General features: G+C 33.4%; 3 protein-coding genes across 3 annotated transcripts; all 3 read right to left on the reverse strand.

The window, feature by feature from the left end:
* Nucleotides 1-14,454: 14,454 nt before the first annotated feature.
* LOC149493438 (calcium-binding protein CML39-like) lies at nt 14,455-15,083 on the reverse strand. Its single transcript, XM_089725717.1, has one exon. It carries the CDS (start codon nt 15,004-15,006, stop codon nt 14,737-14,739), a length of 270 nt encoding a protein of 89 aa, XP_089581843.1. The 5' UTR covers nt 15,007-15,083; the 3' UTR covers nt 14,455-14,736.
* A 772-nt stretch (nt 15,084-15,855) lies between these two features.
* On the reverse strand, nt 15,856-16,393 carry LOC105633896 (uncharacterized). The gene is made up of 2 exons (XM_012216600.1): nt 16,366-16,393; nt 15,856-16,211 (listed from the first exon to the last, which is right to left on the reverse strand). Exons 1-2 carry the CDS (start codon nt 16,391-16,393, stop codon nt 15,856-15,858), a joined length of 384 nt encoding a protein of 127 aa, XP_012071990.1.
* Nucleotides 16,394-20,336: 3,943 nt separating this feature from the next.
* On the reverse strand, nt 20,337-21,989 carry LOC149493439 (uncharacterized). Its single transcript, XM_089725674.1, has one exon. It carries the CDS (start codon nt 21,917-21,919, stop codon nt 20,453-20,455), a length of 1,467 nt encoding a protein of 488 aa, XP_089581800.1. The 5' UTR covers nt 21,920-21,989; the 3' UTR covers nt 20,337-20,452.
* Nucleotides 21,990-24,779: the final 2,790 nt, after the last annotated feature.

Consider the following 24,779-nt stretch of genomic DNA (forward strand, 5'->3'; position numbering starts at 1 on the left):
CTGATTTTTGGTGAGCTTGTTCCTAACATCCAACTCTTGATTTTGGCTGATCAGTTTAATTTTTGGATGAGTAGAACTTTTTAAATGTATTGAGAACAGCAGCTGTGTTTTGTGATCACTCTATTGTGTTCCCACACATTTATTTGTGGTTGTTTGTGGTATAGCTACATATTTTGATGGTTGTAGCTTGCTGTAAGTTGTAAGACAATATTTGTGATAGTGAACTTTATTTCCTTGGACCGGAGGAGAGGTCCCGTGGTTTTTATCCTTCACACCGGAGGAGTTTTCCACGTAAAAAGATTTGTGTTCATGTGGTGAATGTTATTTTTGATTGTGTATGATTTGGGACAGCTTGTGTTGCTTGAATTTGTTGCTCATTGTTACTCCTAATAGATTCATTCAAGTGGGGAAGTTTTTGTTGTGAGGTCAGATTTTGTGTTACTTCCCATCACAGTGGTATCAGAGCTGCAGTTATTTTGTTGATTGAGCATTTTTTGCTTGTTTGAATTATGGAGGTAAATATGAGTAAAATGATTTGTTTGGATGGCACAAACTATCACACTTGGAAAGGAAAGATGAAAGACCTTTTATTTTTAAAGAAACTACATTTGCCTGTATTTGCTACTAGTAAGCCTGAGTCTAAGTCTGATGAAGAATGGGAGTTTGAGCATCAGCAAGTATGTGGTTTTCTTAGGCAATGGGTTGAGGATAATTTATATAATCATATTGTTAATGATACAAATGCCAAAACTTTGTGGGAAAAGCTAGAATCTTTGTATGCTTCTAAAACTGGTAACAACAAGTTGTTCTTACTTAAGCAAGCCATACGCCTGCAGTACAAAGAAGGGAGCTCAGTACTTGACCATGTAAATGAATTTCAGGGTATCTTTGATCAGTTATCCAATATGGGTGTCAAGTTTGATGAGGACATTATGGGACTTTGGTTGTTGAATACACTTCCTGACTCTTGGGAAAACTTTAGGGTATCTTTGACAAATTCTGCTCCTGATGGTGTTGTAACTATGCAGTATGTGAAGAGTGGTGTTCTGAATGAAGAAGTAAGAAGGAGAACTCAGGGCGCTTCCACATCACAGTCAGATATTTTGGTTACTGAAAACAGGGGGAGAAGCAAGAGTAGAAGTCATGATCACAACAGTAGAAGCAAGAGTAGGAGTAAATCAAAGTCAAGGTATAAGAGCCTTGAATGTCATTATTGTGGTAAATCTGGGCATATCAAACGGTACTGTTACAAGTGGAAAAAGGATAACAAAACCAATAAAGGCAAGCAAGAAAAGAATGGCAATGATGAAAATGGTGATCGTGTCAGTGTTGCTACTTCAATTGATTTGGCTGTTGTTCATGATGGAAGTATGATTAATGTTGCCAGCAATGAGGTTCTTTGGGTACTTGATAGTGGAGCTGCACACCATGTTGCTACAAAGAAAGAATTCTTCACATCTTACACTCCTGGTGATTTTGGAACTTTACGGATGGGAAATGGATCTGTATCTGAAGTAGTGGGCATTGGCAATGTAACTGTGGTGACCAACCTTGGTATGAAGTTGATACTTAAGAATGTTAAACATGCGCCAGATGTGAGGTTGAATTTGATATCCTGTGACGCTTTATATAATGATGGATATGACACCAATTTGTTTAATCATGGCATTGTTTATAAAGGCTCTTTGGTTGTGGCTAAAGGGTTTAGAGGTTCAGGTTTGTATTGGCTACTGACTACTATCCCTACAGATCTTATGAATGCAGTTGAAAATGATAGTTCAACAGAATTATGGCACAAGAGATTGAGTCACATCAGTGAAAAGGGTCTGAATATTCTAGCTAAGAAGAATTTGCTTTCTGGTTTGCAAGGTGGAGAGTTAGACACTTGTGAGCATTGTTTGGCTGGAAAACAGAAACGGGTCTCCTTTAAACATCATCCTCCTTCTAGAAAAGAAGAGTTGTTAGAGCTAGTACACTCAGATGTATGTGGTCCTTTGAAGGATAAGTCATTTGGTGGTGCACAGTACTTTATGACTTTTATTGATGATCACTCAAGAAAGCTTTGGGTTCGTGTGTTAAAGTCAAAGGATCAGGTGCTCGGTGCATTTAGAGAATTTCACACTTATGCTGAGAGAGAAACAGGTAAAAAGTTGAAATGTGTTCGTACTGATAATGGAGGTGAATATTGTGGGCCATTTGATTCTTATTGTCGAGAGCATGGTATCAGACATCAGAAGACACCTCCTAAGACTCCACAGTTGAATGGCTTGGCAGAAAGGATGAACAGAACCTTGATGGAGAGAGTTAGATGTACGCTTTCAGATGCAAAACTACCTAATTCTTTTTGGGGTGAGGCATTGTATGCAGTTGCACATGTCATCAATCTTACTCTTACCGTTCCTTTGAATAATGATGTTCCTGATAGTTTTTGGTATGGTAAGAAGCCTTCATATGATCATCTACGGGTATTTGGGTGCAAATGTTTTGTTCATGTTCCTAAAGATGAAAGGTCCAAGCTAGATGCCAAGACAAGACAGTGTATCTTCATTGGCTACGGTCAAGATGAGTTTGGCTATAGGTGTTATGATCCTATTGAGAAGAAAGTTTATAGAAGCCGTGATGTGGTCTTTATTGAAAATCAGACTATTGAAGATATTGGCAAAGTGGAGAAACCAAAACCTCAAAATAACAGCTTGGTTGATGTAGATCCAGTTCCGTCAGCTTCAACACCTGCTGCAGTTGATGTTAGAAATCAGGTTGATCTTCAGGATAATACTGAAGAGGCAGATGAGGTTGATATTCCTATAGATGATGCAACTGATGATCAGTATGAGACACTTGAGGGACAACAAGAGGCTCCAGTCAAAAGGTCTACCAGAAATCATATTCCATCTACAAGGTATTCTCCTAATGAGTATGTATTGTTGACAGATGCAAATGAGCCAGAATGCTACCAAGAAGCTGTTGAGAGTGAGGAAAAGACAAAATGGATTATTGCTATGAAAGATGAAATGCAATCCTTATATGACAATGATACTTTTGAACTGGTGAAGCTTCCTAAAGATAGAAAAGCCTTGAAGAATAGGTGGATATATAAGGTGAAGCATGAAGAGAATTCATCATCCCCTCGGTATAAAGCGAGATTAGTTGTCAAGGGCTTTAGTCAGAGAAAGGGTATTGATTTTGAAGAAATTTTCTCACCAGTGGTTAAGATGTCTTCCATCAGGGTTATCTTGGGTTTAGCTGCTACACTTGATTTAGAGATTGAGCAGATGGATGTGAAAACTGCATTTCTTCATGGTGACTTAGAAGAGGAAATTTATATGGAGCAGCCTGAAGGTTTTGTGGTGAAGGGCAAAGAAAATTATGTTTGCAAGTTGAAAAAGAGCTTGTATGGTTTAAAACAAGCACCAAGGCAGTGGTATAAGAAGTTTGAGTCTGTTATGGTTCAGCAAGGCTACAAAAAAGACTACTTCTGATCATTGTGTTTTTGTGCAAAGTTTTTCTGACAATGACTTTATCATTTTGCTGTTGTATGTTGATGATATGCTTATTGTAGGTCCTAACTCCTCCAGAATTATGAATTTGAAGAAAGACTTGAGCAAGTCTTTTTCTATGAAGGATTTAGGCCCGGCAAAGCAGATTCTTGGCATAAAGGTCATTCGTGACAGAAGATGCAAGAAATTATGGCTTTCACAAGAGAAGTACATTGAGAAGGTACTACAACGGTTCAATATGGCTAAGGCTAAGGCTGTAAGTACACCTCTCCCTACATCTATTAGATTGAGTGTGAAGCAGTCTCCTTCCAATGAGCAAGAGAAAGAATTCATGCAAAAGGTTCCTTATGCATCTGCAGTAGGAAGTTTGATGTATGCTATGGTTTGTACTAGACCAGATATAGCTCATGCAGTTGGTACAGTTAGTAGATTTCTTTCTAATCCAGGTAAGGAGCATTGGAATGCAGTTAAATGGATATTGAGATATCTCCGTGGTACTTCAGGTTTGAAGTTGTGTTTTGGGTCTGAAAAGCTTATGCTTTGTGGTTACACTGATTCTGATATGGCTGGGGATATTGATTCTAGAAAGTCTACTTCTGGGTACTTGATTACATTTGCAGGGGGAGCTGTGGCATGGCAATCCAGGTTGCAAAAATGTATTGCTTTATCTACTACAGAGGCTGAGTTCATTGCAGCTACTGAAGCATGCAAGGAGTTGCTATGGATGAAAAAATTTGTGAATGAGCTTGGCTTTACTCAGGAAAGGTATGTTTTATTTTGCGATAGCCAGAGTGCTATTCATCTTGGTAAGAATCCAACTTTTCATGGTAGATCTAAACATATTGATGTGAGATATCATTGGATCCGTGATGTTTTGGATTCTAAGTCAATTGAGCTTGAGAAGATTCATACGGATGATAATGGTGCTGATATGTGCACAAAGTCTCTACCAAGAATGAAGTTTGAAATATGCCGTTTGAGTGCCGGTTTGGGCACCTCTTCCACATAGTCGGGAAGGGGGAGAATTGTTGGGTTTGGGTTCCTTTCCTATGTGGTAAAAGCCCATATTTTGAAGTCCACTAACTAATTATTGTTTTACAATTATGCCCCTCAACTAACAGCCATATTCCTAATATTTTTTGGCTCTCATTTGATCGACACACAACCAGAAATCGTGTGAGAAAAACAGAGGAGAGGAGAGGGTTTTTCTGCACAGCCCCATCCAGCACCAGCCACCGTGTTCTGGAGATTCCTGGAGTTTCAACCGTTGGATCGTTGTGATTTTTGGATATGTTGTTCTTTGCTCTCTGTTCTTGATTCTCACCGTAGGGATTTTCATTTAGAGGTTCAGAGATTGAGTTCTGGGTCTGAATCCGAAGCTGTCCTGTTCTGCTTCTAGCTCTGCATAGCTTCATCTTCTTCAGCGTTTTCGGCAGTCATCCTTTGTCGGATTGAGCTGATTTTTGGTGAGCTTGTTCCTAACATCCAACTCTTGATTCTGGCTGATCAGTTTAATTTTTGGATGAGTAGAACTTTTTAAATGTATTGAGAACAGCAGCTGTGTTTTGTGATCACTCTATTGTGTTCCCACACATTTATTTGTGGTTGTTTGTGGTATAGCTACATATTTTGATGGTTGTAGCTTGCTGTAAGTTGTAAGACAATATTTGTGATAGTGAACTTTATTTCCTTGGACCGGAGGAGAGGTCCCGTGGTTTTTATCCTTCACACCGGAGGAGTTTTCCACGTAAAAAGATTTGTGTTCATGTGGTGAATGTTATTTTTGATTGTGTATGATTTGGGACAGCTTGTGTTGCTTGAATTTGTTGCTCATTGTTACTCCTAATAGATTCATTCAAGTGGGGAAGTTTTTGTTGTGAGGTCAGATTTTGTGTTACTTCCCATCAATACAATCCTCCTGCTGTTATGTTTCTCTTATTATATGTATGGGCTTTCAATTCTAGCTAATGGGAATGGAAGTATAAATTAAGAGATTTGCTTGTTCTGTGCGTTTTAAACAAAAAGAATTTATCACCATATGTATTAGAAAAAACGGAGACAAATATTTTATATCAAAAACACAATGAGAAGAAGAAAGATATTTTGTTAATTTTATCTGATAATATCTGAATTGTTATTCTTTTGCATCATTAATAATGGAGATCGATCAACTCCGAGGTCTAAGAATTTACTTGTTAACTGATTAATAAGCAAATTTATTTTCTTATTTATTTGTCATTTTCAAATCTATTATATAAACAAAATCAAACATTCATTTTTGTCATATCATCTTAATTAAATGGGTAAATACATCAAGGTCTCTTAATTTATTATCGGTTCCTTTCATATTGAAAGTGAGCATTTTTTGATTGACTTCGTATGCGAGACCATAATCAAATCAAATTCTATAGATTGATGATATAAGCAAAAGATCTTTCATCCATCATATTTCGTGTAAAGATTGAACAGGATTGAGCAAGCTTGAGAGAACAATGAACAAATCAATGAATAATAGAAAGAATGAATAGAAGTCGCAGAGAGATCAATCATTCTCTGCTGCAACTCAAAATCGTAATACTCTGTTATGTCTTATATCTGCTGTACAAGAGAATATTTAAGATCTATTGGACAAATAACTAACTATGAGTTTAGCTAAGAATACTGGGCTGTGATGATTATTGGGCAATGGTGCTGTGATATTTAATATGGACAGACTGTAACTGAAATATCTCCTATACCCCCTCCTCAAGCTGGTGTTGGGGAGAAGTCAACCAACCCAAGCTTGGAAGAAAATGACTGAAATATGGTTGTGGATAGGGGCTTAGTGAACACATCTGCAAGCTGCAAGGTTGAAGGTAGGTAAGGTGTGCTAATGAAGCCTAAGAGAAGTTGGGATCTGACAACGTGACAATCAATGTCGATGTGTTTGGTCCGTTCATGAAAAACGGGGTTTGTAGCTATGTGAATTGCGGCTTTGTTGTCACAATGAAGTGGTATTGGTTTTGGGATGGTAATGTGGAAATCAGAGAGAAGGGAATGCAACCATTTGATTTCACAAACTGTTGTAGCCATGGACCTATACTCGGATTCTGCAGAAGACCTGCTTACAGTGTTCTGTTTCTTTGATTTCCATGATACCAAAGCAGTGCCTAGGAAAATACAGTATCCTGTGGTAGACTTTCTAGTATCAGCACAAGATGCCCAGTCTGCATCAGAAAAAGCTCTTAGCTTCATGTCATTCTGTGATGGAAGGAATAGGCCTCTATAACTCGTGCCCTTCAAATACTTGACCACAGTTAATGCAGCCTTAAGGTGTTGTTGATCAGGTGATTGCATGAACTGACTTAGCTGCTGGACAGCAAAGCTAATGTCAGGTCTTGTTAGTGACAAATACAGAAGTCTGCCAACAAGTCTCCTGAAAACATCGGGATTTTGGAGAGGAGATCCCATGTCTGAACTGAGCTTCAGTCCCTGAATAAAAGGGCTAGAGCTTGGTTTTGCATTCTGCAATCCAGAATCTTTGATGATATCTATGATGAACTTGTGTTGAGTGAGAAGAATCCCTTCAGTTGATCTGGCAATTTCAATACCAAGAAAATATTTTGCATATCCCAGGTCTTTTATAGTAAATTTGTGATGCAGAAAGTCTTTGAGGTATTGAATGAGCTCCTCGGATGGTCCTGTTATAATGCAATCATCAACATAAACCAGAATAGCAAGAAAGGAATTGCCTTTGCCTTTTGTGAACAAGCAGCTGTCAAACATGGACTGTTGAAAACCTTTAGAAATTAAGCTTGCAGAAAATTCCTTGTTCCATTGTCTCCCTGCTTGCTTTAATCCATAGAGAGATCGCTGCAATTTACATACTTGGCCTTTGTGAGCTTTGTCATAACCTGGTGGTACTTGCATGTATATAGTTTCATCAATGGACCCATGCAAGTAGGCATTGTTGATGTCTAGTTGATGAACAGACCAAGCTTTAGCTGCTGCCACAGTTAAGAACACTCTTACAGTTACTAACTTTGCCACAGGAGAGAAGGTCTGGTTGTAATCTAGACCCAGCAACTGACTGTAACCCTTTGCCACAAGTCTGGCCTTGTATCTATCAATGCTTCCATCTGGTTTATACTTGATCCTGTATATCCACTTACATCCCACAGGTTTGACATTAGGAGGTAAATCAGTTAGTATCCATGTATTGTTATTTTCAAGAGCAGTTAACTCTTCATGCATGGCATCTACCCAATTTTTATCATTTTTAGCTTGATTATAATTGCTAGGTTCCTTGACTTTAGACACATGTGCAACAAAGGTTTGGTGTCAGGGTGTGAAATGAATAGAAGCTGGTGTTTGAGTGGATGAGATGTGAGAAACCACAAAGTCTTGTAACCAGGTTGGTGTATGTTTGGTTCTTATGCTTCTTCTTAAAACAGGAGCCTGTATTGGATCTTCTGATAAAGATTCAGGAATGGTTGGTTGGGTAGTAGCTGGTTCAATAGAACTGGGCTGTGATGTGCTTTGTGGAGACAAATTTGATGTTCTATTATCTAAAGATGAGGGAGTTGTATTATTTTCTGTGATTGGAGGGGAGGGTTGTATTGGTAAAGTATTTCTGGGTGAATCTTGCTGAAAAACATCAAATGTGGCTGTGGGAACTGAAATTGGGGATAGATATGTATCATGAATGCAAGCTGGTAGTGTAAAATTGGTTATGGTTTCGGGTGTTTTGTGGTGAAAAGGGAAAGTGGTTTCAATAAAGATTACATCTCTTGAATGGAATACAGTTTTGGTACTGAGATTGTACAACTTATACCCTTTATGCTATTGAGAATAACCAAGGAACACACAAGGGTGGGCTCGGGGCTCAAACTTTAGTTTGTGTGGCAGTGTATTAGTTGAGTAACATAAACATCCAATGACTCTGAAGTGGGAATATGCTGGAGGTTTATTATATAATCTTTCATAGGGTGTTTGCCATTTGAGATTTTCAGAAGGAATTCTATTTGATATGTAGGTTGCAGATAACAAGGTTTCAGACCAGAATTGGGTTGGAAATTTGGCTTGGTGGAATATAGCTCTAGCAATATTTATTAAGGTTCTATGTTTCCTTTCCACTACTCCATTCTGCTGAGGAGTATGTACACAAGTTCTTTGATGAATAATGCCTTTTTCAAGAAAAAATTTCTGACATTCAGAATTTATGAATTTTGAGCCATTATCAGATCTGAAGATCTTGATATTTTGTTGGAATTGTGTAAGAATTAACTGGTAAAAAGATGTCAAGGCAGATGACACTTGAATCTTGGTTGTTAACATGTAAGTCCAGCAGTATCTGCTGTAATCATCCACTAAAGTCAACATATACACTGCATTTGTAAGAGATTTAACACTGTATGGTCCCCATAAATCCATATGAACAATCTCAAAAGGTTTTAAGGTAGAAATTTGACTAGTGAAAAAAAGTAATCTGGTTTGTTTAGCAATAGGACAAACAGGACATGCCATATCCACAAAATCACAGTCATGTACATCATTTACATGTTTCAATCTCTTATTAGAGATATGACCTAATCTAGCATGCCACAACATTGCCAGATGTTTATTATGACTATTACATTGAGCTACCATATTGTTTCCCTTATTTTGAATGAAAGAGTCTTTTGTCATGTAGTATAGATCTTCATATACTTTTCCCACTGCCAGTAATTCCTCAGTCTGTAAATCCTGGAATAAGCAGTATTCAGGAAATGAGGGTACAGACAAATGACATGTTTTGGTGAGTAAGTTTACTGAAATAAGGTTGCAGCTGAAGGAAGGCACATACAACACATTGTATAGAGTAATTATATTATTCAGTTTAATATTTCCAATGTGAGTAACCTGTCTGGTAGAATTGTCAGGTAATCTAATGGTTTTGGGAGGGTTCAATTTTTGTACAAGGTCAAAGAATGATAGATTAGTGGTGATATGGTCTGTTGCACCTGAGTCTATTATCCAGTTACTTTTGCAATTAAAATCAATGCTATAAATGACAGAATTGAGTAAGGTACCTGCAAAATGAACACTCCTGATGTCGGCATCAACTTGCTCCGTCTGATAGTCCATTTGCTGCTGCAAAGGTGTATCATTCATCTGAACTGCATTCACCGTGTTTGTTCCAATCATGTTGATTCCTTTCTTCTTTTGTAATTCAATGAACCAGTCTGGATATCCATGAATTTTGAAACAGTTATCTATGGTATGGCCATTCATTTTGCATTTGGGACAATATTTGTCTTTCTTGTCTTCCTTTCTGTTGTAGTATGGTTTCCTATTACCAGTTGCACCTGAATTGTTGTAATTGCTGTTGTAGTTCCTTCTAGCTAACAATACTGTTGAAGTTTCACTAGATTCCACATTCAATGTATTTACCTCTCTTTGCTTCTCAACACTTAAAATCATGGAATAAGCTTTGTTGATTGAAGGAAATGTATCCATTAAAAGGATATGATTCTTTACATTGTCATATTCATCACCTAGTCCCATTAGAAATTGCATTAGCCTTCTACTGTTGTCATATTCTGTAATTGCGTTTGTTTGGCAGCAACATGTAGGCAAAGGTGCCAAACACAGTAATTCATCCCATTTTCTTTTGAGATTTGTATAAAAACTTGTGACAGATTCGTTTCCTTGCTTGTAACTTGCAATTTCTCTCTCAATCTTATATATCATTGGGCCATTACACTCTCCATATCTCTGTTTTAGCTCATCCCAAAGTACTTTTGCAGTTTTGCAAAATACAAAGGCATCTGATATCTCCTTGGACACAGCATTAATGATCCATGAAGCTACCATGCTATCTGCTTGTAACCACCTCTCATATTCCTCTGACTGTGATTCAGGTTGAGCTATGGTTCCATTGATAAACCCTAACTTGTTCTTCGCCCTGAGAGCTACCATTACAGATCTGCTCCATGAGAGATAATTCTCTGGTCCTCTTAATGAAGAATTTACCAACCGAAATCCAGGAGATTCTGAGTTATTAACATATAAAGGATCATTATCATGATTTTTGCTAGTAACTGCGGCGATAAGCCTTGCCACATCTTCTGGAGTCATCATCTTGATGTTTAACCAGATCTAAAACAAATTTAACTCTTGAATTGCAGAAATCCAAGAAACAGATCAGTTAACCTGCTCTGATACCATGAACAGGATTGAGCAAGCTTAAGAGAACAATGAACAAATCAATGAATAATAGAAAGAATGAATAGAAGTCGCAGAGAGATCAATCATTCTCTGCTGCAACTCAAAATCGTAATACTCTGTTATGTCTTATATCTGCTGTACAAGAGAATATTTAAGATCTATTGGACAAATAACTAACTATGGGTTTAGCTAAGAATACTGGGCTGTGATGATTATTTGGCAATGGTGCTGTGATATTTAATATGGACAGACTGTAACTGAAATATCTCCTATAAAGATAATTTGACATCATCTGTTCATTATCAAATTTACATTAGCCTGTGACGAAGGATAATATACTTATTAGAGAAATTATTAGTTAAGCTTACAAAGTTGATTTAGAACCGTATCAAATGGGTTACATGCTAGTTCTTCACTTTGAAACAGTCAAAAAAAAAAAAAAAAAAAAAAAAGAATAAAGAAAAAAAAAAAAAAAGGTTCTTTCGTGATATAGATCTATAGATACATTTAAGACGTGGTCCGATCCTTCACTTGCAAGACAATACAAACAATACTTCTGATGAAGATAAGTTGGAATATAATAAAGCATGCCTACCTACCTATATAAACATAAACTCCCTGACAATCATACAACAATATTCTAACACCAGAAGGATCTTATTTCTTCTCAACTGTTTTAGGCTCTTAAAAAAAACACTTGTCTCGAAATCATGACTTATAGAACTGTTCCAGTACCTTTAAAAGAACATCAGTTGAAGAAGATTTTCATGCAATTCGACCAGAATGGCGACTGTGTACTTAGCAAGGAAGAGATACATAATGCATTCGAGTATCTCCATGCACTATTTCCAGGCTTCAGAACCCACCGAGGAATTAGAGTTGCTGATGCCAATCGAGATGGACAGATTGACTTGAATGAGTTGGATGATCTCGTAAAATATGCTGTTCGAAAGGGCTTCTCTGTTAAGTAGAAAGAGCTTGCGAGATGGAAATTAAACAAGCTAGCTACCTTTTAAAATAAAGTCTTGTATTTTCTGGGGACTGCCATCTGCTTGTTTCATTTCTGTTGTACGTAATATAATTATATAATATGTAGTAACCAACCAAGAGAGGAGATATCAATGTAATCCTCCTTCTTTTTTTCCTCTTTAATCTTTTGCCCTTTCGTTAGAAAATATAGAAGCTTCATAGTAATTATAAGTGACACTCAGATTATAATCTTATTTTATTAGCAAACAATAATGAAAATAAAAAATTACTTGCCTATCAAAAAGGTCTAATAAAAGAAAAAAGAATTGAGTGGAAATAAGATTTTCAATAGCTGTTTAAATGGAAAATCTACTAAGCGGTAACATGTTCAAATGAAGAATTGACATACCCAACTTAAAATTACATCATCCCACATGCTATAATTATTAAGAAAAGATTACGGTATTTATCGATAAAATTAAAAGAATCAAGTGCAATTATAAAAATTTTTGAAGTTTTGTAAAAATGTTCAAATTTCATCTATTATTTACACTCAAATATTATTCCACTCTAAGTTTTATCATCTTCAAAATGCTATAATCATCAACTTAGTAAGAAAGCCAGCCATTGAATTAGTAAAATATGGTTCCTAAATTTTGATTTCTTACATGAACATAACATAACTTATTAATTGCTGAAATAAAGTTGTAAATAACAAATATATATATATATATATATATATATATATATATATATATATATATATATATATATATATATATATATATGCTTATAAACCGTTTGTTTCAATACAAATATATGAAGAATCATAAAAAAGAAAAGAATAAAATAAAGGACTGAATCAGAAACTGATAGGCTTTGATGCGAAAGAGAATCCAATTCTAACACATAACTAAAGGAAGGAACATTTTTATGGGTAAATATTCAAATTCATCCTTTAGTTTTTGCTAAATGTTCAATTTGGTTCAAAATTAATTTTAAAATCAATTTAGAAATATCATTAAACTTTGAATTCATGATTAATTTATCCCATTTTTGGTAAAAATATAAAATGTTAAAAATTTCTAATTTGAAAGTATTTTTAAAACTAAAAAATATTTAAAACCTTTAAAAACAAAAATGAAACAGGAAAAATTCTCAGTTACGTTTTTGGAGATGGAGAAGAAATGCAAGTTGTTTTCGGTTTTTATAATTTTAACTTCTTTTAGTTTATTATTTGTAAAAGCAAAAAATTAATATTTTTATTATTTTTTATAAAAATCAAAGAAAAGTTTATATGATTAGATTCGGATTTATCTTCGAAAGGGATAACATGCTGAGACACGTCGAAGCTCCGGTCTTTTGAAACGCGAAGGGCCACTTAAATAATCTTCAACCATAGATTTGCAAATTGATTTTTGAATTCATTTCAAATTAATCAATTTGATATTAATTAATATGAAATCTTAATTCAAATTTTGAGTTCATAACTTTCTTTAGCAATTAGATAAATATTAATTTCATATGTTTGATTGTTTTTAATGAAAATTAATATTATGCGTGTGCATGGAAACCATCATTAGGATAATAATTTTTTCACTCGATGCAAACTATTAATAGAAATTCTATATTCAAGATATAATGTCAAATAAGAAATATGAACTCAAAATAGAAAGATATAAAGATAAAGTAACAAAAATAAATATAAAATAAGAAGAACAAATATGAATTGAGAAAAGAACAACAAAGAAAAAAAGGATGAACTATGATCTCAGGATCATAAGTGGAGTAAGTTTATATTACACTAAAGTTATCTCTTAAAAGAAGAACAAACAATGAAAAAAAAAAAAAAAGCAACATTTGATTATGAATTGAGAAAAAAGGAACAAAGAAAGAATGACAATCCAGTGAATTAAACATTTCACATGTGCTCTGAAAAGGGTTAATGTTATGTATGCAACTTTCTCCTATTTCTTATAAAGAGACAATTTTCATGACTCAAACTCATGATTTCTAAATCACAAATAGAGTAACTTTATTTGATATCAAAGCTACCCTCTTAAAAGAAGAAAAGAGAACGAAAAAAAAAAAAAAAAAAAAAAACTTAGCAACATTTGATTGTGAATTGAGGAAAAGAAGAACAATTAAAACTTGCAATTAAAACTTCACCTTGGAAGTGCCAAGTGGGCAACTCTCCAGGATTCCATGTTTGATGCTGGAGGACAGTTTTGTTCGATATGCAAGTTGTGAAATCTGATCGTGGTTGTGCCAGTGCGGGTCTGCCAATAACCCAAACCTATACTATACTTGGATTTACTATATAATTAGTATTCATACCAAATGAAATTAATGACTAATGAGCACATTTTGATTTGGAAGATTTGTTACTATAACATTTGATTAATTAGTATTAATTAACTAATTGAACTAAAAAGCGGAATTATATTAATTTATTAAAACAAACAAACTAATATTCTGTTAATTTTTTTTTTTTTTTACTACGACAGGGGATCAAAAGCTTACAAAGGAAACTAATTAGCTTGAATTACCTCACATGACTAATTAATATCATGATCTATCAAAAGCAACTATTTCATACTAATAATTTTTATTTCAATTATTTTGTGCTACCCAATATATGATCTTATGATGGATTTTTAGATGAAAAATACAAAATTCATAAAATCACATATTATCTTATTTATATTTCCCCCAAAAAAAAAAAATCCATAAGATCATATATAAGATGAAGTTCCATATAAACATGTCAGAAAAAAAAAAAAAAATGGTGGACAAGAGGTAAAGGATGAAATATAAATTATACTCAAATTCATATTAAACAACACACAGATGATTTTTGTTATTACATCGTTAAAACATCCAGAACCGATCTAACAGCAAATACAAGTGTGCAATTAATTAATTAATACATAGAAGCTTAGAAGTTGAAAGCTTGCAAGCTACAAGCAGACACATACATGCATAAGAAGCTTGAAAGCTTGCAAGCTACAAGCATAAGCATACACATAGATGGATAAACTTACACAGATATATTTAACATTCTCATAAATTGGATGAAAAACTAAATAGAATATCCAAATCGAACAGCATATTTGACAAGCTCATCAAGCTCACTGACGCTGATGGTACCATCACCATCAGCATCGGCGTGTTTAAGTGCACGGCGGACTCTCCATCCAGGGAGACGAGAACCCAACTGTTGAAAAGCAAGCTTTATCTCGTCTTTGCTGAGTCGACCATCGCCGTTTGTATCATGTTCTTTGAAGATAGCCTTCAACTGTTCTTCAGTTAGAGAAAGGCCGCTTATAGACTTGGGCACATAAAGGGGCATGTTTAGGTTCTGACTTAGCTTCTTTGATGTAAAAATATGATAAAAGGGGAAGGAAGTGCAGGATATAATGGTGGTTCCTACTTGAAGCTTTATATAGAGTTGCCTTTGCCATACTGATATTAATCTTTAAATAACTTTTTTTCTTTTTCTTGATTCTTTTTATATTTTTCTCTTCCATTCATAGGGAGAGGTTACTGGTTACAGATTCTTTCTTTCTTTCTTTCTTTCTTTTTTTTTTTTACTTTTTTATTTTGATTCCTTTCATATATAAACTAAATGGAATGACCAATTTTTTCTTTAATTTGATTGATAAAGAGATTTAATTTTTTTAATAGTAATATTTAAAGAATCGTTCGAAAGGTAATTTTTTTTATCGGCAAATTATACTTATTTTTATTAAGTATGAATTTGGGAAAAACTTAACACATACAGGAGACTATTTTCAGATCCCAGTATAGCTGATCTAACTCGTACATGCTAAGTGAGTTTAAAGCTAATTTAAAATAAAAATCTCTAAATTTAATTAAATGTCTATCAATTTCTTTTTTATTTTACTTTCAGGACCAATCAAACATGTAACTATTATGGTGTAATTAGTTTTTCCATTTCTTACATAGATGAAGAAAGTGTGAAAAGTCTCAGACCAAGCATTCTCGAGCATATGAGTTTTTAATAATTTAAAAAAATATTATTTAGAGTAAAAAGCATCGTCAATCCGGAAAGTTAAAAAAAAAAAAAAAAGAAGTTACATTGATTTTTTTTTTTTGAAATGAATAGTGAGCTTAGCTCATGTTATTAAAATCATAAGATAAAAACTCGTACAAAAATAAAGGAGGACATATCCCCTGTTCACACAGAATTAGCCGCTCTAGTAATTGCATAAGCCACTTGATTCACTGATTTTCTAACAAATGCATATGACACGAACCGAAGGTCTTGCAAAAGAGCTTTGCAATCCTTAATAACCATAGAGAAATAAGAGGAAAAATCATGACGAGAATTCGAAGCATGAACCACAACTTGAGAATCTGTCCCCACATGATTTGGAAAGAAATGCATGGACTTAAACCAACTTAAAGCCTCCCTAAAGCAAAGAGCCTCCCCAACCTGAGGATCATTAAAACCAGGCTTTACAACCAATTTAGCAGCACAACGGTACCCTTGGCCATCTCCCACCAGCATACCCAAACCATAAGCTCCATTGGCTAGGACAGTCACATCAATATTACACTTATACTGTACATATGGCGGAGAACTCCACAGTTGCTGCAATTAGACTGTTGCAACCTGCTGTCCCATTGCTACAAAAGAGGAGTTTGCAACAGAAATTGCAGAAGAACAGTTTTTTGCAACAAGTACAGGTGAAGTTTTCTGTGTCGCCGACCATTTTTTATGAAGAGCTCTAGCCCGACTTAATACAGTGCATGGTTGCTGAAATTTTTGTTTCCAAACAACTTCATTACGATGGCTCCATATACTCCGTATCAACATAAAAGCCTCCTCAATAATTTTGCTGTGATGAGATGATAATAAACCTGTAAACCATGTCGCAAGAGATGAAACTACAGTCCATGTCACATTCGACAGTAACCAATAACTTCGTGCAAAAGAACAGGTATACAAAATATGAAATGCGGATTTCCTATCAGTTCCGTAAACAGGACACAGTTCACCTATATTTACATGTCGTCGAAATAGGTTCACTTTACAAGGAAGAGCATCTCGCAAAATCCTCCATATTAGAATTCAAACTTTTGCAGGTACATTGGTTCTCCAAATCTTATCCCAAGCAAAAGTTACATTGATTTGGATGATTTATTCCTAAGAGTTTCGCATATATTGGGATTTAATAATGGGTTGACTTTTGACTCTTTTCATATCTAAATTAGACATATTATCATTTGTAGGAAAATATAAGGTCCATAAAGCCTTGGCTTCAAGAAAAAGGCACATAATAGAATTGGCAGCACTAATCTGCCACCGATAGATTAGTTTGTTTTTTCCATTTATTTTTTTCTGAATCAACCTACAAATGATTAAGTAAAAATATGGATAAGGGATAAATAATGATTACAAATTTAAATTGTAGTAAATCATTTCAGATTATAAGAACTAGACTTTAAGATTCTTTCCATTGTTTTGGGATTTTTTTTATCATTATTTGGTCTTGAAAATGCTTTTTATTTTTGTAAATATACCTATTTTAACACTGTGGAGTAATATTTAGGTAAAACCTTTTCAACTCTAAATTTCAAACTCTTAACTTTACATATAAAGTTCGTTTGAAAATGCAGTTCATCATCAAACAATAATTGTTACTCCTCCGAATGTTTTTTATGATAGAGAATAATATAATCCACTTTCAGTCTAAAAAGCAAAAAAAAAAAAAAAAAAATCGTTTGCTTGGTGCCTTGCAATAGTTTCAAAAATGACATAAAATAATGTCTTGGATCAATTAATATCACATCCTCAATGCTCCTTTTCTGTTACCAATCTTCTTCTTATTCACTCCCACTCTTATGAACTGTATTTAAAAAAAAAAAAGTACTTACCTATAATTTATGAATATACACACAAAATAAAGAAGGATTATGATGAAATTATCTACCTTATAATCCATACTCTATATATGTATATATATAGTACTTGTTCTACATGCATCAAATTAAGAAGAAGCTGACAAACTTGCTAGCAAACAACGATTACATGTTTCCTTGATTTCAAGTAATTTCCTTCAAGTAATTCATTAGTACATGATTTTTCCCCAAGTTTAAGTCAAAGTGTAGCCCTTTTTAAGGACATAATCGATGAGATTATCAAACTCGTCCATGTCCACGTACCCATCTCCACTGGTATCAACATTTTTGAGTGCACGTCTTGCTCTATAACCAGGGAAAGCTGCGCCAACTTTATTGAAGGCTTGCTTTAGCTCTTCCTTGCTTAAATACTTGTCTCCGTTAAGATCCAACTGTTGGAACAGTTTCCTTAACTGCTCTTCATTCAGAGCACATGGAGATCCCTTTTCTGAACAACCCATTTTCAATAAGATCAGGAGACTGCTTTTGGTTTGGCTTAATCAGAAACTGGACCATGAGGATTTTGTAGACCTCTGCCTAGTGTCCCTCCGCCTCCCCGTTATTCCATCCAAAATTAGAGAATATCAAAAGTGGAGAATCCTGATAGGTCTCTGTGGGGATATCATCATGAAGCAACATGGATTTACTGGCTTCATTTCGATTGTGATTGATTAATTATATCATTAAATATCTGCAACTTGTTATACGGTTTTTTTCCCTCAAGATAAATTTCTGCTTCTACGAAAGCTATAAAAGTTGCATTTTTTTTTTTTAAAGTCACTTTGAAAGGAACGTATAGTTATAAATGAAGTGATTCCAATGGTAATGGTAGGAAGATACCTTTTTCTTTTTTCTTTTAACAACAATAATGGATTCCATTTCCATTTCTATCACAGAAAAGACAATTTCATATGGATAAAAGAATCCATTTGCCGTGAGAATAATAATAATTCATGATAGTTTATAAATCAGGATATTTTCGAAGTTAATGATACATACTACTCTTTGTGCACAATGGAAATTTACCTTTTTTCTTTTCTTTTTGACAAGGAAAAATGATTCCATTTTTGTTGCAGGAATTACTTTTTATGGTATGGATAAGACAATCCATTTTTTGTCGGCCACTGAATAATAGTTCATGGACTCAAATTCCAATTTTTGATCAATTGCATGCATTATTATTCTTTAACATGTGCCCTCTTCACCAGCTTCAAAACAGATGACAAATTATATGATGACTAGGAAAATCTTTTTTCTTTAAAAAAAAAAAAATTTCATTTGGTATTTTATCCATCACTAGATCTAGATACATACACAGAGTTTAAGTAAAATTAATCTTTTAATCTTATATATTGCTTCGATTTCTTTTTTATATTTCAATTTTTAAAAAGTCAAATTCAATTTTAATAAAAAATTTGTACTATTTTGATTCTAAGTTTTTTTACTTAATATTTTTGTGTTGGGGTGGGTTGGTTTATCTAAACTGAGCGTATTGATTTGAATTTAGTCATCTAAAAATATTAAATTTTTACTGGATTTATAAAAATTAATAAAATAATTAAATTTTCTATAAAAAAATTTTAGTATAAAATTTAATATTTTTTATATGGTAGTATCCAGCCGAATGATTCGGTTTTTACCGTTTAAGCAGTTTTGAACACCTGATGAGAAAAATTATCTGATGTTGTAAGCCAAGGGCCATTGATTTCCAATGCACTAAATGACGTCACAAAAATACTCTCACACAGCCACGCATTAATGTATCGTCATCTAACTCGTAATAAACGTTGGGATCGAATTTTTTTTATCATTAACCACACGTGTCCTACACAACTATGAAGTTTTAACATTTTTTTTAAATAAAAATAAAAATTAATATGTCATATTCTAATCAATTCATTTAAATATTTTAAATAAATATGCTAAATATAGTATCTTGGCATTTTTTTTATAGAATTTCACTTTCTATAAGATAGCAGTTGACTGTAATTATTTTAGTATTTAGAGACCTAAACAATGAAAATTTTCTAATTTGAATAGAAAAATTTTTTTCACTGTAAAATTATTATAAATTTAATAAATATTATTCAAAAGAGAAGATTACTCATGATATCAACACGTTCTTATCGTGCACATAAAATTTTTATATTTTCTAAAAACTCAATAGTGACAATTTAATAAATATATAAATACAGCTAATGTTTGAAGATTAATTGCATCGTATATATATAAAGTGACAGAGTCAGGATGAAATATCTTACACCATCATTTATATTAATATGTAATACATGCCTTGATCAGTTTACATATGTTCAAATTTTTTAACAAAATATATAAAAAACATTTTACGAGTAAATATCAATTTATGTATGCAGATAAGGTAATAGCTCACCCCTGTTTCGATTTATTATTTGCTATATTATATGTTACGTATTTTATTAAAACATTATATATAATTAAATTTGATTTGATATTATTTTACCCTAAATTTACTTAGGGTAACTGCTGCCCCCTCTCTCTCCCTTTCACCATTAAAATTTTCTTCCTTCTCTCCATTGAAACACAAAATGAAGCATGTAGATACAAGAAGGGTTGATTCTTGTCTATTCTGGCATAGATTGATGTTATTTATATTTCTGCTATTGTTTTTATTTTATTTCCGTCTTTTGTGGAGTTTATGATCTCTCCATTATTTTATGCAGAGTTTTATTTTGTTGTTTGCATTCATATATACTTACATATATCTAATAGAAATTAAAGAAGCAAACACATTTAATTCATAAGTGCATGGCAGGGCAGCCACCAGAAACTAAAATACTTTTATTTTAAGAGGGAGCTTGCTTGTTTAATTTCCATCTCTCAAGCTGTTTCTAGTAAGTAGAGTAGCCAAGTCTAACAGCATAATTTACCAGATCATCCAGCTCAGTCAAGTCAACTTGTCCATCTCCATTGGCATCAGCATACCTAATTCCTCGGTTGGCTCTGAAGCCTGGAAAGAAAGCACCAAGATACTCAAATGCTTTCTTTATCTCTTCTTTGCTAAGAACACTGTCGCGATTCACATCGAATTGCATGAAGATCCTCTTCAGCTCATTTTCAGTTAAAATTTTAGGACTAGGCATGCACTTCACATGAATGGGAAAATTTTCGTATTGATTAGTAAAACCTTTAACTGTACCCGCACGAATAAAATCTTGTTCTTCACACCAATATAATAGTTGGCTCGATTCTATTTTTTCACGGCAGATACCACAATTATACTTTTCCAACTCATCTTGATGATACGACGATGCAGAGACAAGGGAATAATAACCATGCCCAGGCATCCTAATAGTGCTTGGTAATATGCACTTGACATGAACATCATAGTTGCAATCATAACATTTGTAGCTAACTGAGCTGCCCAGTTTATCACAAATACAGCATTTATATTGATAATTATACTGGAAGGGCATGATAATGAAATTAAGAAAGTGTTGATGTCTTTGATGATGAAGAATAGTCGGCAAAAATCCATGGCTAACGTTGGTTTGGAAGAGACAATCATAACAATCTTCTGAAAATTCTTCACAGTTATTACATTTATATGTCTTTTGGAAGTCATATTGCTTTGGCTTCATTTCCCTTAACCAAAGAGGACAATTCTTTACATCTGGGGATGACTCTGCACATAATTTATGAAAGGTGAACTCATTGCACTCTGCACATTCATAAGAGAGACCAGAAACAATTTTTGAGCAACTTCGGCATAGGACTTTGTTTGTTCTTGGCTCTTTAGATAAAAATAATTCATGCAAATGGTCATTTGTAGGTTGTCTGATAAGTTTGTTGTGGCTCTTTGCATTTTCTCTCATAGCATTTAGTAAATTATACATTTTGGTGACAACTTCATTCACATTAAATGACTCTTTTTCGATGCTTACCTTCAAGATATGACCACTGTCATAATAATCTTGATGATTATTGCTTTCGCCTTGAATAATGATCAAGCGCGCCTTCCCAGAATGCTCCAGTTCTATCAATTTATTGAGACGGACATCATTGAACAGCAACATGTTGATGATAACATTGAACTTCAAGCTGAGTTGGGTTAAGGCAATTTGAGAAATAATCTCAAAAGGTAAATTGTCTGAAAGCTCATTAGAAGTTTGAGTTATGGTTGAACTTGAGGGGGTTGGAATGGATATTTTTTCGAGGGTTTGGGTGATATCATTTTCATTAATAAGAGGACATCGTAGGAACTCTGCTAATTCATGTGATATTTTCCTGCTGCCTATAGTTCCTGGATGATCTTTTATTGCTACTATGAATGGTACCTCTAGCTGTAGTTCTTCCATTCTTTTTGCACTTTTATTTTTCTCTCTCGATTATCTAGGAAAGTATAATTTACCCTATTGAAAGAATTTGAAAATGGTAAATGTAGCTGTGCACTAAAACCTTATATAATTTCTCCAATTTGTAGGACCCACAAGTGGAACCTACGTTCATGGAATCGACAAAAAGACTTGCTTAAGAAAATAAGTAGCATGTCTTAATAACGCAAAGGTAAAGCATCTTGTACCTGCCTGTAAAACCAAGGCAAAATTTGAGCGCGCTTTTGCTTGTTTTTTTTGATTTCGTGCGAAAGACGGAGAGGTAAAGGATCCAAATTAGCTAGGGTTTGATGAATTATTCGTTTTTGAAAAATACTTATTTACATCAGTTCCATTTATGCACCAAACTAATGAAAATAAGAGTTTTTTAAAAAATTATTTTATTTTATCCTTTTTCCGGAATGTTAAACAAGTGAATTCCATCTCATTTAAGAGAACTTATATTTTTTTTATTCTAAGTTCAAAATTAAAATGTACAAGACAAGTTATCCATTGGATATATAAAAAGAAAGAATTCCCAATTTTAATTAGTCACAAGAAAAGTAAAGTATAATAATACATATATTTTTAAGATAAATATATGTCCTTAGAAAAATTGTAGATTATTAAATTAAAGTTTATGTTAAACTATTGTGAAAAGGCTTATATTATATTTATACAAATTTTTAACCTGAATTATTAATTTTATATATATATATATAGTGAAAAAAAAGAATATTAATAAGAAAACAAAGTTTTCCCATTAGCTAGAATTGAAAATCCATACATAAAAGAGAAGCACAGGAGGATCGTATTTATATCCTCTCTTGACTCTTGGTTGGTTCATTCATATATTCTTACATATATCTAATAGAAATTAAAGAAGCAAACACATTTAATTCATAAGTGCATGGCAGGGCAGCCACCAGAAACTAAAATACTTTTATTTTAAGAGGGAGCTTGCTTGTTTAATTTCCATCTCACAAGCTGTTTCTAGTTAATAGAGTAGCCAAGTCTAACAGCATAATTTACCAGATCATCCAGCTCAGTCAAGTCAACTTGTCCATCTCCATTGGCATCAGCATACCTAATTCCTCGGTTGGCTCTGAAGCCTGGAAAGAAAGCACCAAGATACTCAAATGCTTTCTTTATCTCTTCTTTGCTAAGAACACTGTCGCGATTCACATCGAATTGCATGAAGATCCTCTTCAGCTCATTTTCAGTTAAAATTTTAGGAACACCTTTAGTTTTATGATGATGATGATTAATGATCACACGAGGCATGGTGTTCTTCTAAAACAGGTGTATAAGAAACAAGATCCTTTTTCGGTATAATATGGTTTTATGACGATGAGGGGTTTATATAGTTAGGCCTGCATTATTATATTCCAACTTATCTTCTTCAAAAAGCATTGTCTTGCATGTGAAGAGTCGCACCAGAACCAAAATCTTAAATCTGTATAGTCATGGAAGAACCTTTTGGACTGGAATATATGGTGTTTTTTGAGTTTCACATGCGCTTGCTACTTTATATTCTACTGTAGTTATAATTAGGATTCGATTTGTTTAATTGAAAATTATCTACTAATTTGATTTTGAATTTCATGTTATTTTGAATTTCATCTAATCAAATATACACACTGAACCTTACATATGGTACTTGCATGTCCACAGATTTGGCATCTTCTCTTCTTTCTTTTGCTTTCTTGTCTTAAATATATATATATATATATATATATATATATATTCAACCTCAGTAAACAGTACAATTAGTACTCCATGAGTTTGGTTGAAACTTCAAAACTTCAATTCAATTTTATTTGATTAATTGTCATTTGAAAAGGATATAATCTGAAGAGTTCAATTATTAAAATAAAATGATAAAATGAGTAAGGTAAAATCCAACATAACACAGCAATTGAAATCACTGTCAATTTATTAACCATATCTTGGTTTGGTATTTGAGATTCTAACAACTATGTTTTCTATTTTCATCTTTGAAAATTAAAATGATTAATTATTTTATGTTTTTTTCGAAAGAAGCAAAAGCTTATAATTAATTTATGTTGATGATTTTCATCTTTAAATTAATTGATTTTTTGTTTTTATTTTTTACTTAAAATTTAATTCCAATCAAAAGCATTGCTAGTTTGAATGTTTAACTAAAAGACAATTTTGATTCACTGAACTGAATCGGCAGTTCAAGACTTTCAACAATTGAAATTAAAACTAGCTTGAAATCAGTTAGTTACAGTTTTAGCATTTTCCAACGGATTTTATTTCCCTTAAATGGGCTAGCCTCTGTGAATCTATGAATTTCCATTTTTGATTGACTTAATGTATAAATTTGTCTTTAAAATTTACACCATTTACCATATATATGATCTGACAATATATTTTTGTTTGAATCCTCCTTCGGTGGTTCTTAAAAAAAAAAATGCAAGTGTTATGTAAATAATAATGAAAAGAGAATGTATTACTTATTATTCAAACATTCTCTAATTTTTAATTAATATATGGATAAAATTACAAGGATCGTACAATCTCGGTTCATTATACCCTAAAAAACTAGAAGAAAAAAAGAAAACCATATTACACTGTCGCCATACAAGGGAAATTATCATAGAACTCAGATTAAAAACCTAATTTGGTGATTTAATTTCTACTTAACCCTTAACAGTGTAACCAAGTGAATTAGCATACTTGACGAGATCATCCAATTCGTCGGAATCAATTTTTCTATTCCCATTCGCATCAGCACGGTAGATCCCGAGTAATGCTCTAAAAGTAGGAAACATTGCACCCAGGTATTTGAATGCATTCTTTAGCTCTTTTCTGCTTAGAA

Source organism: Jatropha curcas, chromosome 9 (assembly GCF_041381405.1).
Source record: "Jatropha curcas cultivar XTBG-Jc1 chromosome 9, XTBG_Jcur_1.0, whole genome shotgun sequence".
NCBI lineage: Eukaryota > Viridiplantae > Streptophyta > Magnoliopsida > Malpighiales > Euphorbiaceae > Jatropha > Jatropha curcas.